At 36.0% G+C, this 17,651-nt stretch overlaps 2 protein-coding genes and 1 long non-coding RNA gene across 3 annotated transcripts; all 3 read right to left on the bottom strand.

Moving 5' to 3' along the window:
* Positions 1–96: 96 nt before the first annotated feature.
* On the bottom strand, positions 97–4,286 carry LOC113691329 (syntaxin-32-like). The gene is made up of 5 exons (XM_027209428.2): positions 3,824–4,286; positions 2,578–2,825; positions 2,291–2,460; positions 1,422–1,622; positions 97–540 (listed from the first exon to the last, which is right to left on the bottom strand). Exons 1-5 carry the CDS (start codon positions 4,086–4,088, stop codon positions 381–383), a joined length of 1,044 nt encoding a protein of 347 aa, XP_027065229.1. The 5' UTR covers positions 4,089–4,286; the 3' UTR covers positions 97–380.
* Positions 4,287–8,357: 4,071 nt separating this feature from the next.
* Positions 8,358–10,684, bottom strand: LOC113692566 (glucan endo-1,3-beta-glucosidase 8). Its single transcript, XM_027210985.2, has 2 exons — positions 10,115–10,684; positions 8,358–9,634 (listed from the first exon to the last, which is right to left on the bottom strand). The coding sequence occupies exons 1-2, from the start codon at positions 10,474–10,476 to the stop codon at positions 8,512–8,514; spliced, it is 1,485 nt and encodes a 494-aa protein (XP_027066786.2). The 5' UTR covers positions 10,477–10,684; the 3' UTR covers positions 8,358–8,511.
* Positions 10,685–14,613: 3,929 nt separating this feature from the next.
* Positions 14,614–16,242, bottom strand: LOC113691721 (uncharacterized). The gene is made up of 2 exons (XR_003448765.2): positions 15,867–16,242; positions 14,614–15,282 (listed from the first exon to the last, which is right to left on the bottom strand). It is a non-coding gene; the product is annotated as an uncharacterized lncRNA (long non-coding RNA).
* Between the last annotated feature and the right edge of the window lie 1,409 nt (positions 16,243–17,651).

Consider the following 17,651-nt stretch of genomic DNA (forward strand, 5'->3'; position numbering starts at 1 on the left):
GAATCCAACAAGTACAGCTGCCAAAAACTACGGCGACATTTACAAGCAACCAAAACGTACAACCGTTCTTACAATTAGCAAGAACGTGGGAGAGCATACGGAAGTAAAATTGGTATAAACGAATTAAGTTAGGAACCTAATCAAGGTCCACGATTAATTTACATCCAGCTAAATTATCTCCCAATTGAATGGTTCAGAATCACATTCGAAGAGGCTAAACCGCCCACTCATGAGTACGTGAAGGTAAATTCCTTTGACTAAAAGTGAGATTATGTTCCGTATCTTGAAGCATAGACAACAGGATTGCACAACTTTCTCAAAATCGATGGAAAAAATTGACACAACTTATCTTTCCATAAAATACTTCTTTATTGGATATCTTAGGCAACAAAGAATAGGAAAATCATGAGGAATACAACCAAAACAAAAAATATTTTGATCATCAGCCATCTGTTTGATGATATACTGTTCAAGTACCTGACCAGCTGCCCTTGTGCCCCTTCCACATTTGCAAGGGCATCTTCCATGTTTTCGTCAATTCTGCCACTCATAAAATTATGAAGTGAGTTTGATGGCCATCCTCGAGTAAGTAGTCCAAAAAGAGAAGAATAATAAATCAGAAGTAGCAATACTCCAAATTGTAGTCTATACTATAGTCAAGTATCTAAACATGACAATGATTCATTTCCAGACAAGCTCTAAACTAGTGCATTTTCTTGTATCAAAACAGCATGTCATGATCAACGAATATTATACAACACTGGCTCTTCATAGCCAGACAGCATGCTGTAATCTATAGTCATGTTGTGATAAACAAATGTTTTAATTTACATTCTTATGTTTTATGCATGCTGTGGCTCACCTATCTATAAATGGTCGATGAAACCTGTTCTACTATGCACTCAAGGACGACAGAGCAAAGAAAAGATCAAGAATCACCAATATCAATTTTTTCTCTTTTTAATGTATGATGGACCAACAAATCTTATCAAAAGCCTTCAGGCTTGGAAGTAAGTCCTACTTTTGGCACATAACTCCAAAGTCCTAAAGGATTCAATATTTAAGACCTTACTGCCCCTTAACCCGTTCACATGCTGATTATTATTAGCTTTTAAGCAAAGTATTGATCACCAAATATTTTTTCCCCATCTTATGATCCAACTTTCCAGTATAGAAGCAAAACAGAATTGGCAAAACAAGTCTTCTTAGTAAGTGACATGACTTCAGAGTCATCTGTGGGAGTTACAATTCACGGTCAAAAAAACTTTGACCAGGCTTGGGAGCGCAAAACTAACCGAAATATGAATTGTTGATAAGAATAAAAATAGATGCATGCTGAACAACAAGTGAAGCCCTATAGCCAATAAAACCAGAAGTGATAATAGAAAAAAGAATTCTGGAAATAAAAGTAGCAAACCAACCTAATAGCAATTTCGCCTTGCTGAGAAACCATTGTTGCCAATTGAGTGAAAATATTGCTAAGCTCATGTATAGTTGACTCGACATTATGAAGGGCTTCAGCTCTGCTTTGCATGTAACTGTCTTGCAAGGGAACCAGCTGCTGCTGCTGCTGGTTTTGCTGCTGCTGCATCAATGGTTGCGATTCGCCATCTGCTTGGTTCCTGGAAAACCAGAGAAGTTCACAATGAGGTCCAAGTTCGCAAAGCATCTAGAGCAGGAATTTACATTGGAAGGTTTTTTAGAATTTGCTTTTTCATATACAAGAATATGAACCTCCTAGTGATGCATTCAGGGTAAATTAAATTTTTCATTGATCTAGTTGGAAAAAATGATTTTACAATAGGAAGCAAATGAATTTCAAGGCATTGCCAAATTCCTAATACATTTTCTTCTCCTGTAAACCTTTTTTTTTTAAATATTCCTCGTCACATTGTCAAAAGGATTATAAAACGTTCAGCACAGACAGAAAGAAGAGCCTTTAATTGATCATTGGCAGCCAAAAAGTTTTTGAAAGAATTCAACATGGCAACAGTTAGTAGAAAACTTCCCACCTGTTTATGTATGACAAAAAAGAACGGTGACAAAAAAAATTTCTAGCTAAACATAGAATGTCAAGATTTATCACTGGAAGATTACTTGATCTACAGGACATTACAGTTCTGAATCAGAGTTTATTAAGATATCATTATCTCCTTGCCAGACTTCAAAAGCAATGAAATCTAGAGGATATTAAAAAGTTCAGCTCCTGACTAAGGCTCCACTGGCTCATTATAATTATAATGCAAACATATTCAAGTCCAAGGCCAGATCTGTAAACTATCATATTTACCTTGGAAACAACTGAGATGAAGAAGTGGAGCCATTTGCCCATGGAGGGGGAGATATTGCAGAATTGGATGATGTTTTGCTCACCAAGGGGCGCTGGCGAACGAAAGGATTGGTAGATTCTTTTGTTGTATTTGAAAACAACTGCCTTCGGTTTTCATGAACCTTGAGGTTCTGAGGTTAAAAACAATGGTAATATATTTAAACAACTAAAACACATCAAAGAAACAGAACCAACTGTATCCCCAGATAAACGTTAATAGCTACCCCATTTAATAACAAGAAGTATACCTCTGTCCGTTTGGTTAGTACATTTTTGAACTCTTGTGTGGCACCCATCAAGCTATTCTTCAAGTTATCGACAACTGTAGTTGAATGTGCAGCGCTATCAGTTGACAAACCACTTTCACTCTGGGAGTTGCTTAGGAGCTGGAGGTCTACCACGGCAGAGTTAAGTGCTGTAATATCCTGCTTGATTACAGCTGTCAACTCTTGAATTTCCACAGTTGGATCATCAAAAACTGATGATCTCTTAGCCACTGAAATAACATAAATTGTTTCAAGACCTTTCTTTTGTTATTGAAAAGAACAAAGAAGATTCAACTTGAGAATGGTGTTCATGCAGCATAAATCTAGTTCAACCACATAAATTAGAATACAAATGCAGTCCCCCAGCAACTCTAAGAAGCAGTGACGAACTTTCCAATATGTACAGGGTTTGCATTTCAATGAGAAATAACCCCACTTCAACTTCCTCTGAAAATGGGCTATTAGCACAAGTGATCGTACAAAACATTGTTCACAAAGTCAATCAATGGAATAGTTTTGAATAAGTCAAATTAAGGTTTATTAGTTTGCTTTTTCCAAGAATACTACACCCTGTTCAAGCTCGTGGCTAGTTACAGCCATATTCCATCCACATCTTCATTCTTATATGAGATCTAAATCCAACTGCTTGAAGCTACACAAGGCTAGTTACAGCCATATGACATCCAAATCTTCAGCCTAATGGGAGATCTAAATCCAACTTCAAACAGCAACTCTATTGATTGAGACAATTAGTTTCCCTTGTTATCTTTCTTCTTAAATTTTTTTTTGAACAACAACCTTCTAAAGATGGCACACTTCAAACCAGCTAACTACTATTAGATGGCATGGGGAAAAAAATGCACTTAGTAGGTCCATCCAAATATACTGTGAATACTGAACCATTGCCAGGGCAGTTGGTTATAGTTAATTACAAAATAGCCGTGTAACGTAAAACTTCAGTAATTAAATCACTTCAATTCCAGCAAAAGTGAGATTATATACATATATATAAGAGTTAAATGAGAACTCAGATCGCTCCAAATTAACGCTCCATACCATATATTAATCAACAATCCTGACATGCAATTTCGAATTTTTCCAGTTCCTCCCAAGAAATACTTTCCATCCAATTGCCTAAATGCAAACCTAAACCTAAGGTAGAAATTTAAGGAATAATTCAGTTTGGGAAAAAAAAAAGAAACGTAAAAAAGGAGGATTTAGTACCGACATTTAGCAAGCTTGGACAGTTTCTGAGAGGTGTGGTGGATCCCTAGCGCGATTCTGGAAGCTCTCCGGTTGAATTCGGATTGAATCGGGGCAGCGGATCGAGAAGGTTGAGCCGTGGATGCGAAGCCCCCGCTGCCGGCGTCGTAGGCTCCGGCTCCGCTACTGCTGGGGGCATTAGAAGCCGAGGACGATGATTTCCTGAGCCTGTCGGCGACGCTCTGAAACTCTAGCGTCCGATCTCTGAAAGAAGTGGGTTTGACAGGCATTGCTTGCTTTGGAGCAAGCGGAAATTACATAAAGAAAATTTATCTCGTCTCTTCTCTAATTCTAAACGCGCTAAATTGCAAATGGATGTGTAAGAATAAACTTTGGAAATTAAAAAAGAGTAGATCTGGAACGGAGGTGCAGTGAAATTTGTCGAAAGAGAGTCGATAGCTAGATACGGGGTGGTGACGTACTGTGCTGCGCCGATTATTTAAAAGGGTGTCAGAGATGGGACCCCCGTTAACGAGTCTTGTTTGCGTGGAGAGGAAACGGGACAGGGTGGACTTTTGATATTCTGCGAGAAGTGAAAATAAATAAATTGGATTAATTTTTAGGCTCTGTTGCCGTTCAGGAATTTTAGCTCCCATGAAGATAAATTCTTCCCCCAAAAAAAAACTCCCATGAAGATTACAAGCACGTCTTTGCATATTAGGAAAAACTTGGAATTTTAGACAGAAACAGAAAATTCTAGTCAAGCTTATATAGCGTGACAAAATGTTTTTTTGGTTAGAGAACACATTTCTATCAAAAAATCTTATTTTTTTATGAACACATTTTTCAATCACCTTTTTATCTTTTATATATATATATATATATATATATATATATCAAATCACTATATTATATTTTCTATAAAAACTTTAGAAAATTGCAATCCAAACACAACATAAATTACACACTAAACATTGAATTGAAGTAGATTTTGACAGATTTAAAAAATAATATAGAGAAAAGAAGTATCCAAGTTAAAGACTTTCAAACTGAATAAAGTTTTGGTCCAAACTAAGAGAATGAAGCAAAACTTAGAGTTTGAAGTCTATAATAGAATAATGATTGCCAAAATAAAAGATAATTTTACATTATATGTTCATCAAATTCTATTCAGTGAACCACTAGTAAAAGTGGTAAAATGGATATAGATCATAATTAGTAAAAGTGGTAAAATGGATATAGATCATAATTGGTATCAGGAATTAAATGGTCCAATTCGTTTAAATTCATATAATAAATGGTTGTATATGGATTCAATCAAAATGTTTGGATAGTAAATTTTTTCAAAAAAAATTTTCTCTTGTATCATAAATATATTTTTTAATCCATCTTTTTTTTTTATTTTCAACCACCTTTTTATCTCACATACATCACATCATAAAAAAGTACTATAGTAATTATTTCAAATAATTATTTGGAATAATATCCTATCCAAACAACAGTAATTTCTTTAACTAACAACACGCAGCTTAAAATGACACTCCTAAGTTAATTAATAAGATGAGTTTTGATAACTAAGAAGACTAAAAATGGAAAAAGAATATAAATAAAGCATGCAAAAATTTGGAATACGCTGAGAAGAAACCTTTGACCGCGTGAGTTAGAAGAGCTGAATAGCATCTTGGATTGGGAATATTTACTCAAGGGGTGTTTGTTTCACGTATTGAAATCGGAAATGGAAATAGAATCATGAATTTTGATTTTGAAATTAAACTTTTCATTCTAATATTTTAGTTTGATTCACACACTGAAATTAGTATTATTCTAATTTCTGATGCTTGATTTGATGAGTGGTTTGGAATTAAATACAATTAAAATCTAAATTTACCCCTGATATAAAAATGTGGATGACCATCTTGACTGGTTGACACAATTGTAAAGCTGCAGAAATTCTCCAACTCCAACACCTCATCATTCCATTCAATGGCCTTAATATTCCCTTCCTCCAATTTTTTCACAACCTTTTCCTTGGAAAAATGTCTGCATTGTTTGGAGGATGGTAGATGAGAGGGGACCAATGCAAACTTGGGTTTGCCTTTCTATCCCATCTTGACGGCTATAACCTTTTCCTCAACGTCTCCTTGATCTAGAGCGCAATCACTATGGTCAATGTATTGGTGTATTTTAATAACATCTTAATTTTTTCTTGACCAAATCTTTACAATGAGTTATAATAATTCATTTGGAAGTTATTTGAATTATAATTGTGGGAGTTTCATTACTAGGAGTTATAATAATTTATTTGGGAGTTATGAGAATAATAATTGTGGGAGTTACAATGCATTTTAAATGGAGTTATTATACAATTATTTGAATTAGAGTTACAAATGAATTATTTGTTCAAATGAGAATTTAATTGAGTCTTTATAACCCATTCAAATGTGGATTAATTTTTTAGGTTACAAATTCTACCAATTGACTACAATTTAATATGGAAAAACCGTTACACATTTTCAACCCCTTTTTCTTAAGATTTTGTAGCTTATAAATAGTGAAATTCTTTGGAGAATTTATATATACACTTCTCTCAACAAAAAATCATTATAAATACTATTTTCCTCACACACATTTATTTCTCCCTCATTCTATTTTCTTTGGGCAAAGTAAGATATTGGGAAACATCTGCTTCTCTTGGTTGTGCAGATCAAAGAGAAGCAACAACTATAGAGTTGGGTTGTTGTATCCTGGAGGCGGCGCGCTAGACCTTCTGCATCGGTTTAAAAAATACGGTAGAGGCGCGTATCGTCTTAAAGAGAGCGTTTAACGCGTCTCAGTCCTATCGAACTTTTTAGTAGCTGTCAATTCAAGGTGGTCGGATTGAAGATCAGAAGCTGTTCATCCAATAATTTTAAGATCTAGTTTGCGCATCAACCCATGCCAAAATAACTTTGATGGTACAAATTATTTGTATTTATTAATGCAATATTGAGGTATGAGATTTTATGGATTTCTTCGTTAAATTTTTACCAAAGAAATTACTATTACTTATATGATTAATTTGGTCTAGAACCAACACAATGTCGATGTCATCATCATCCGAACATCCTAGGAGGAGGAGGAACTTCATGGATTTTCACCTTCACCTTGTACCTTCTGGTGGTCAGAGTCAGCCACGGCGACCACTTCATCATCTTCACCACCGTCCCTTCTGATTCAATTGGAATTTGATTAAACAAATCCAATACAAGCTAGTTAGTTGAAAGAAACAAAAAAGGGAAGGAGAAAACTAGAAAAGAGAAAAAGGAAATATTTTGTCGCTGAGGGTTGAGGGTTGAGTTTTCTTTTTCAGTTTTTCTTACAGATCTTTCTCTTGGAGATTTTGTTGAACAAATTATCTACTCAAGATATTTGTTCACTGTTAATCCATTTAGATCTACTTTAGATCTTTTTTTTAAAGAGATTTTGAATAAGAGATGAAGAATATATGGGATGATAAAAAAACTGATGAAGAAGAACAAGAGAGCGGGGGGCGTGTGATAGAAAGAGAGAGAGAGAGAGAGCAAAGGCGGTAATTGTATGTCATGGGTAGATCTATCCATAAATGTTGTAAAGGAATAATTTGAGGGTTTTGTCCAAAACCCTTAATTTGTTCTGGAATGGAAGAAGTCCGATTTTTTTAGAAATGATTCCAAAAAGTGCATTCCAATAGATTTAACCAAGCAACAAATAAGGAAATTATTTCATTCCGTGATTCGCAGTTCTTTTAACCAAGAGGCCCATCATAAGAAAATAGTGGTACTACCAAAACATGTTGGGTTTGCTTGTTATATTCTTAAATGAATTTCGACAAATTATATTTTACCCCCCATATAGTTTAGTATTTTTATACATAATCCCTTATGATTTCAAAAATTATACATAACCCCCTTATGATTTGAATTAAAGTGTCAAAGTGACAAAAATGATCATTCATAACGGAACCTTTAAAAATATTGAAATTACCGTTATTTAAAAATTAAAATTACTAAAATGATTAAAATATATAAATATAATATACATGACGATCTAATTCTGTATGATTTTATACTTTACCATATAACTCTCTTATGGTTTAATGTTTTACCATATAATCTCTTTATAATTTTCAAAATATGCACATAACCTTCCTGAGGTTAATAAATAATTTTTAATTTTACATAGGGTATTTTTGACATTTTAGGTGACTCTATTATGGATTGCAAGTTCCGTTACTTTGACACTCTAATTCAAATTATGAGAAGGTTATGTATAGATTTTGAAATCATATGAAAGTTATGTATACAAACACTAAATCACGGGGGGATAAAGTGTAATTTGTCCAATGGATTTAGATGGATTGCGTGGACGATCCACTTGAAACCATCAAGCCAATTGGTTTTATTTGGATGTCCATTAATGTCCATCTAAATTTTTTTAATAATCCAAAACCATTTAAGTGAGATGGATATGGATGGTTAAATGGAAATTGCCACCTCTAACCGCTAGCATATTTACAAAGAATATTGGATCAAAGGAATAAATGAGACATAATCAAAGAGATGCAGAATCCTCAATTATAATCCAACTCTACAAATAGCCACTGTTATAATCTGCACAAATATATGTCAGACTCTTGATTTTCCACTAAAAAAAAAAAGAAAAAAGAATACTTCTCTCCATGTCGCTGTCTAAATATTAGGAGATGAGAAGCAAAAACACAACGCATCCTTCAAGAACAGCCAGCAAAATGTTCAGCAGTGTCTTGTGCAGCAGTACCATTGAATGACCATCTGCAATCATCACTGGGAACTGACATTCATCATCAGAGGGATCTTCATCTGTGACAACGGCCAAGCCTGAGAAATCACAATCCCATCCATTCTGGTTTTTGAATTGATAATACATGTTAAATGCATAGGAAGCATTACCCTTGGCACTCAAATGATTGCAGGAAGAACCATACCCCAATGAAGTACAATCTGAAAGACTACATGCATAATCAATATTTTTGGGTAATTCTTCTAATTCTTTAGCACGAGGGTCCAAAATACACCACCTCCTTAGCATGTATCTTACACCTTCAACTGCAACTAGACCTTTTTCTTCCCGAGACCCTGACAAATCCAACTCATATTTTGGCTTCCCATCAAATTCAAAAAGTCCCCAGTGCCTCTCAAAGCTGCCAGGCTCAATGCTTTTGGCATTCTCATCTATTAGGCTAAAAAGGTACACATCTATGCTGCCATTTCTAGCAGGGGTTCCAACTCCACCAGAAACATGCTGAATCAATCCCTGATTAAATCTTTTTGCATTCTGGATATTGGCATTCTTATCCCCATCCGTTGGCCACCCGACTTCTCCAATAATGATCTTCATCTCAGGGTACCCAGCTCTACTTAATGAGGAAACAAGAGTATCAAAATTTGCATCAAACACGTTGGTGTAAAGATAATCACCATCTTTTATAGGCTTGTTTGACCCATCAAAGAAAGCATAGTCCAGAGGAAAGTAAATGTTGCCATAGAGGCTGAGAAAAGGATAGATGTTAACAACAAAAGGGGCATCATTCGAATGGAGATACTGGATTATCTGGACCGTGAGGTCGCGTATTTCCGGCCTGAAATCACCAGCAGAAGGGACCGGATTTGATTCCGGCGAGTTGTAAACGTCGGCATTGAAAGGAATTGTTGCTTTCACGACTGTTCCAAGTCCAGCATGGTTGATGGCTTCTTGGATATTCTTCAGGGCCGACAGTGTGTATGGCAGGAAGGAATTATTATAGCTCTTCAAGAAGGGCTCATTGCCGACTGCAACATATCTACATTTTCATTGTTCAGGTTGTTAATTACTCAGAAACAAACTTATCATAGGAAACAAAATAATCTGTTTCATTTAGTAACCCGGATATCCCTGGATTCTGCTGGTAAAAATAAAGAAACTTTACAGGTGATGGCAGAAAAGGTTGATTATCAACAGCAAGAGAATGCAATCCCACTGCCTCCACCATCAAAACAGTAAAAACCCAAGAAACAGCTATAAAGAGCTCTCACATGACAAAAGTTGGCAAAAGTCTATAAAGCTCTCAAATGGCAAATTTGGCAAAAATCTATAAAGTTCCAAGAACTCACCAGAAAAGGATAAAGAGAAGAACTAAACAAAGAAAAAAGATGCTCTGTTTTTTTCCCATGCAATACCGTCAGAAGTCATATTGTTCTCTCCCAAAATCCCAAAACAAAGTCGACCAAGAAAGATGTAGACTGTAGAATCTAATTAAGGAAAATTATCAATGCGAGTCAACCTGATGTTTACCCCTCCCTTGAAGCAATAAGCAGTGACGTTGGCATCAACCCAAGAAGCAGCAGCCTCGGGATCCTGACTGATCTCCCTCAACATGTTATTTGGAATTCCGAGCATCACTTCAAGATCGGTTCCAATCAAGGCTCCCAAAATTTTCTCATCCGCTTCAAACAGCTTCACTTTATCAAACCCATTATCTAACATCATCTGAACCACATTTTCAGGAGGCAGCTGGTGGGATGCCATGGTACCCCAGTTCACTCCCAAGCTTGAAACCCTTGAGACCATGACAAGCAAACATAATAATAGAACAGTTACCGCATGTCGATGATAGTTAATGAGCCCTTTTCTTGCTTGTCTCATTTTTGTGAATATTTTCTTGAAATCTCTGCTTTCGTGAATCAAGAAAGTCGGCAACTTTGATTAACAGTGATTGCGTAGGTAAGGAATGAAATGGGAAGGGAAGGGGGATTCGTTCTTGTTTAGATTGGATATATATCTATAGGCGCACCGGGATGATGAGGGGTGAAAGCATTCACACTCTAGTCTAGACTGTCTAGTCACTCTGCTTTCTGTTATAATAATGATTTTGTGGGATTGGTGATTGGATATTGGAAAAAACTTCATGAAATCTACGCACCAAAAAAGTTTGGCCAGAAACGTCGAAGGAAGAAAAAGGACGGAAGATTCCTTTTTTAATTCAGTTATTAAATTGTGAAATGAGACCCAGCCATTTAGGGCCTCTAAGACCTGTCACAGTCGGAAACTGATCATAACGGAATTCCAACTGGAAAGGAATAAAACTTTGAAGTGTGTAAAAATTTTATTTCATAGGACGGAATGCAATTTGCATCAGGATCCTTCGTTAATTGGAGAATTTCTAGAGAAGCTTTCAATTATGGGATGCAAAGGAAAATGTGCATGAATGGTACTGTCATTTTTTCACAATCAGACATTGGAATTCGGAAGGAAAATGAATGTTTTGCATTATCTTGGTTTTGATGCACGGATATAGTACAGTGTATCATGCAACGCATCAAAGAGTTGAAAAACGAGATGTTACATTCCGAACTTCGAATGAGGATTCACAGATGCGGTATTTTGGTAGGCATGTTGCCGTTAAGCATTTGGGATCCTCGATGACATGTTTTCTGTGCCAATCCAATGCCACCTATAATATTGTGCCAAGTGTCCTGTTATTATTTATACTTATGTTAAACCAAACCAAGTTGAATTATTAGAAAATTAAAGTGTAAATAATAACAGGACACTTGGTACAATATCATAGGTGGCATTGAATTGGCATAGAAAAACATGTCATCGAGGATTCCAAGTGGCCTGTAAGGAGGAGCGTATATTGCTCTGGTCTTTCTCCCTTGCTAATCTTCCCAATGGCGGAGCCAGAAATTTTTTTTTTCCTTTGGAAGGCCAAAATTTTTTCTAACAAAATTATCTTAATATGTTATGTTCAAAATAATTTTCATCTATTTATATATATATATGAACGTGTAAAAATATCAAATATTAACTTTAATTATAAAGATATGTAAAAAATAAATAACTTTTTTTGAAGAAAAAATTTATTCAATGTTGGCTAATTCATATATATATATATATATATATTCTCATAATATAAACTAAAATTTTAAAAATTAGGGAATGTCAGCTTTGTTTTAGGCATATATTTACACATTATAGATTAAAAATTTTCAATACTTGGGGGAGGGGGCCATGCCCCCATCAGCCCCCTTGGTTGGTTCCATCATTGACCAAACATAATCAATCACCCTTGTTTATTTTTTGCTATATATTGAGGTTTTGTAAACTTCAAGGCCTTCTATTTTAGTTAACCAACTCGTAGTTAAGGTCATGACAAAAGTATGAACCTGTATAAGCAGCCTTTTTTTCTTTAACTATTTCCAGTTAGCAGAAAAAAAAAATTTTTTTCCTTTTCTGGTTAGCAACTTGAAGGTCATGAAAAAAGTATGGACCCCCAGAAAATTTGTAGACCATAGTGGATGATTTAGTTAGTACTTAGCAGAGGCCATTGACTCCTTTAACAGAAAGATACCATCGCAAATCCCTCAACTTTCCAACGAAAATCTACGTGTTTCGATCTCATGCAAACTTCCTTTCTTATTTTATTTTGATCTTTTCTTATCAAAGTTTCAGCTTTATACCACCTTTTCATCGTCAGCTAAAAGCGTGGTGCAATCCAAACAAGAGGATAGGCATCATGTTGAAAGATATGATTTCTTTAGCGGCCATACCCAGTTTTCTTTTTGTCTTTCTTTTTCCTATGGGGTTCCCTTTTTCCAACGTGGGTGTCACAGAAGAGTGTAAAAAAAAAAAGAAAAAGAAAAAGGGATTTTAAGCGAATAAAAATCTGTCCACGATGAATTATTATACAGAATAACCAAATTAAGCTAAGCCGAAGAGTTAGGTAATTGTGTAAAACTGTGTTCTTTTCCTTGTTTGGACCTTGCATGCAGCAGCCTTGACTGACACTGACCTCGTGTACTGGCATTGGATGCATGGGACGAATTTATAAAAAGAACAAGGATCTGCAGTATGAAGCATCCCTTGGTACTTGTAGTAGATTGCAAAAAAAAATAGATCCTAGGGTTCGTGCAGGCCAAATTGGGAAATGTATTCTAGAAAACAATTCATGCTCAGCTCCAATACAAATCCAAGCAGAAGTATTCACCTCGGTGAAACCAGTAGAAGCCTGAAACTCAACGTACGAGTGGTAACTCCGGTCCATCTTTCGTCTCCACAGTTGACGAAGCCAACTCTCAAAAGGGAGGGTGGAGAGGAGATGGTAATTGCAGCGATGTGATCATCTATAGTGTCTCTCTCGTGGAGTTTTATCACCGTATATTGTTGTAAAAGGATTCAAGAAGAACAAACTACGTTGGTTTTTCTTGGACGCTGGCAACCAACCATCCTTGGAACAATAATGTGTTTTTGCATGTATGAGGCCTGGCATGCTTATGTCGCAGAATGGCTCATGTCGGGTGGTATCCGATATGGAGAGGAGAAAATTGGCCAATTGATGGGTGGTAGGAGGGTTAAAGTGGGAGTACCACTAATGGATGGACAAACTGCATGGAAAGCCCGCCGTCTCCCGGCAACAAGGTGCAATAATGTCATCGTTAAAATGAGTAAAGCCCAGCTTCTCCTCGGCTTTTCCGGCTCATCTTCATCTCCACAAGGAGATGGCATCACAGTTGTTTGTTCCGTATTCCTACTCACACTTTCATGGATCCATTGACGAGGGACTGACAGCAAACAGGAAAACGAAATTAGTTATATGCTTAAAAATGAAGACAAAAGGGATGAGGGGAAACTCATATTATTGGTTAAAATAATTTGCAGAAATGTCCAATTCGATCTATACAGTCTATGCTTACACCGTTAGGTCTCTTTTCTTCCAGTAACACACCAAGTTCTTCATACGCAGCCAAGCGTAACACTTAATGATTAGAACAAATAATTGCAGTATGGCATTAATTATGTGTAATCAATCGCTCCACTAACTTGATCAATTTGGTTGCTTTCCTCTCTTTGTTGTGAATTTTTTTTTTTTTTTTTTTTTTTGTGAATGACTGTAACAGTAGAACCAATATAGGGAAGTGGTGAACAGTGACCAAGCTACCAAATAGTATCAGGATATGATTAGCATGCTTCTCAAAATATGTATAAATGGACAATTCAAGCTGGCAAAACGGTCAAAAAACACAATTAAAAAAAAAAAAAAAGTGTAGAACTGAATTGAATTATAAGTCTTTTAAACAGAATTGGTTTGAACGACTAATTAGACCTTTAAGGACGAGTTAACTTTCAAGAATTAAAGTGAAAAATATTACACGTTGCTTGTATGTAAATTTATTCTTTTGCAATCCCTTTGCGTGTCTTTGTATTGTTTGGATTGCACATTATTTATACTTTATTTGCACGCTGACTTACTTTATTAATACAATTTTTAATTTTTTTTATTTCACATATATCAAATCAAAAAAGTGTTACACTATTTTTTTTTGATAAAATTATCTCGAAAAAGTGCTACTATATTTATTCTTTTCCAATTCGCCCCATGTCTCCATACCTTTTAAATTCTTTTCCGGAAGGCCCGTTTTAAAGCAGCAGGCCAGGGGATGTTTGGGGGGGCGGGGGGCGAGCGGGGAATCATTTCCCCACATCATTTAATAAATTACATAGAAATTTTATATATCCATATAAATTAGTATTAGTTAACGCTTAATTAGCTATTTGTAACTGGAATTAATTAGTTTTTTTTAGCTAGAATATTACTAATAGTAACAGTATTTTATTTATAGTTGTTCTTTTTTCCTCTTTTTTTTTTAAAAAAAAAGTTTGATGAGTACAAGAAGAAAGAACTTATAATTCGAAACTATTCTGACAAACCCTTAATTATAAGAGCTAAGAGGAATAGCTACAATCGGTCAAGTAGACTGGAGAAAATAAAACGAGGGAACAAGAATCAAGACTGAAGTCCTCCTGTCATGTTACTTCTTTATTCGCTACAAACAAGATGTTCATCAGCCTGCTTTAAGGAAATCTAACAAGACAACTAGTTGAACTATTTCAAGAGTTCTCGCGGAATTTCCAGTTATCTAAATTTATCTAGACCTATCATGCATATATATGCTCCTTGAATTGCTACCTCACCATGCCAACAAGAAGTTCGGTCACTAGTACAAGGGAGAGGCAGGGGCGGGGGGAGTTACTTGTTGACGGGTGGCCCTGCCCCAAAATCGCCCTGTTGCCATCCATTACTCCATATTCAAGTCATTGTAACTGTACTAAGCATAAGCATGGCCAGGAGTAGTGATAAGGCAAAATATTAGTGGAGTTTGGATTCATCGATGTACAATCCCAAGTCCTTATAAAGGTACTAAGCATGAGCATCGTCAGAGGTTACTGTAATTGTAAGGCAAAATATGAATGGAGTTTGGATTCGTCCATGTACAATATTAAGGCATGAGCATAGTCAGTAGTGTAATAAGAATAGTTTGGAGCAGTAGTTAGAATATTAGCAGAGTTTGGAGTAGAAGAGGGAAGGGGCAGGCAGTAGAATGGTAGAAGTGGAACTAGAGTGGTTGTTGGGGAGGCAGGCAGCAGGCTTGGTTTTGCATCTCCCCTTCCCTGCAAAAGAAAAGTTATATAGGTAATAAATCATCGCTATTCATTACTCCACAATGGGAAGAAAAAATTGCTCCAAAATTTACTTGTTTTGTCTCACTTCTGGGTGGAGGTACCCATGAACTCAGTGGCATTTCCTACAAAAATTTTCAGGTTAATCCAAGTAACTTCATTAATCTTTTCTTTTTCAGTTCTTCGTTAAAAAATATATATATATATATATATATATATATATATATATTCCAAGTAAGTTCAGCAATCTTTTCTGTTAAGAATTCCTTAATTTCTGATCCAAGTAAGTTTAGTAATATTTTCTATTAAGAATTCCTTAATTTCTGCAAATTATAAGAAGTATGGTACGTTTCATGTACCTCAAGGTTATCAACATCATCCGCAGCAGTATCATTAAGGTTCATATCCTGTTATAATCTATTTGTTAATTCACACACACCAAATGACGTTGATTTACGATTCATGATTTTTTTTTTTTTTTTTATATAAGAAAATCATGAATCGTGAATCAACGTCATTTGGAGTGTGTGAATTAACAAATAAAAATATGATGGTAGAATTAAGTAAAATCTCACCTCTTTTTATCCACCAAATCAAGTAAGCGGCCATTTGATGTCGCAACCAAATGTAGATTCTTGTTTTCTGCTGCTTCATCACCATCAAACACCGCTTCCTGAACCCATTTCTCAGGCGACTTTTGCGTCGAGAATCAGACGGTGGTGGGATTAAGTAAGAAATGCTCATGGTGGTGGAGAATGGAGACTCCTCAAATTTTGGATATCAGCCATGGGATCGAATTAAGGTAGAAGAAGATGGACTGAGTTGAGACTTGGGACTTGGGACTTGGGAGCAGGGCATGGGAAAACCCGTCATATATAGAGAGACCAAAGACAGAGAGAGGCGCTAGCGACTCGTGTCAGCTATCGCGGTCCCTTTGTTTACGTTAGAGGTCAAATCATGACAATGGAAACTACTACCTGAAAAAACACTTGAAATCCTCGGTGACATGTTTTATATGCCAACCCAATGTCACCAATAGTGTTGTGCCAAGTGTCTTGTTATTATTTACACTTTAATTTTTTAATAATTCAACTTGGCTTGGTTTAATACAAGTTTAAATAATAACATGACACTTGGTGCAACACTATTGATGGCATTGAATTGGCATAGAAAACATGTCACCGAGGATCCCAAGTGCTGAAAAAATGCATGCTCACAAATTCTCCTCTTTTTTTTTTTAAAAAAAAATTTAAATAAAATGTTCACTTTTTCCTTGCAATTTCTTGCCTTCCATTCATACTTGAGAATAATCTTTATCGTCTTTTGTCTCATAAAACTCTCAAATAACGTTTTAATGTTTACAAATTTGTCTTTTCTCTTGGTTTTCTTTTCCTTAATTTATATTCTTTTTTTGGTTTTCCCTTGCTCTTAAAACTCACACGCTAGACTTAGCATCCTATACTTGGCAATTAGTTTGCATCTCATTCTTCGAAATCTTCTGCTATGAACCAGAGGTGCACAGATGCACCCTCTTCATCGAGCCTATATCAGCAGGAAAACAAAAATTCTCATCGAGCCTATTTTAGCGTACTCAAGTAAATGACCGTCATGTCGATCTGCAAAAGTCCTTATTTTCATTGCCAAGAGTAGTAGTATAAGCATGTAATCAAAACTCACAGAACTTCCATAACCCCCCCCCCCCCCCCCCCCCAAAACAACAAAAAATGTATTTGAAGAAGCTTTCTAAGGAGATTTCATGGCGCATCATGAGTAAGTGACCGTCATGCTTCAACCTTCATCTCACCTATGAAAGTTTGTTTCGTGAAAATATAATCCTAACAAGCGGTCCCGGACAGTTAAAAGAGGGACCAAGCCCTTATTGGTCCTCATCCAATTGTAGGGTAGCAATCCACCACCCTATCTACTCTTTGACAAGGCTACAAATTGAGGTGGGAGTAAAGGATGACCTCGTCCTCCCGCTAGACTCATTTAAGGCACAAGTAGTGAGGCAGCCTCTAAAGGTTACCCCGCTATGCAAACCACATCTCTGACCATGAAGTTGATGCGACAGAGAAATTTGCTTCTCCGATCACCTACATGTGGGGCAATTGATTAAGAAGCCCCCCCATAACCAACCAACCAAATCCCAATTGCTCCTCAAGTATGCATGTCAGTGGAAAGATATGGTGAAATCATGCATAGTGGAAGGAATGAAGATCATTTGATGATCCATCATGTTATTGGGTGGACTATAGACTGTAACTTCCCATATAATCCTTGTTTAATTAGTTCAATTTATTTGGTTGTTCATCTGATGTTATTCATCATCAAGAGTTGTGCTATCTGGTGACAAAACAAAA

Source organism: Coffea arabica, chromosome 6c, assembly GCF_036785885.1.
Source record: "Coffea arabica cultivar ET-39 chromosome 6c, Coffea Arabica ET-39 HiFi, whole genome shotgun sequence".
NCBI classification, from domain to species: Eukaryota; Viridiplantae; Streptophyta; class Magnoliopsida; order Gentianales; family Rubiaceae; genus Coffea; species Coffea arabica.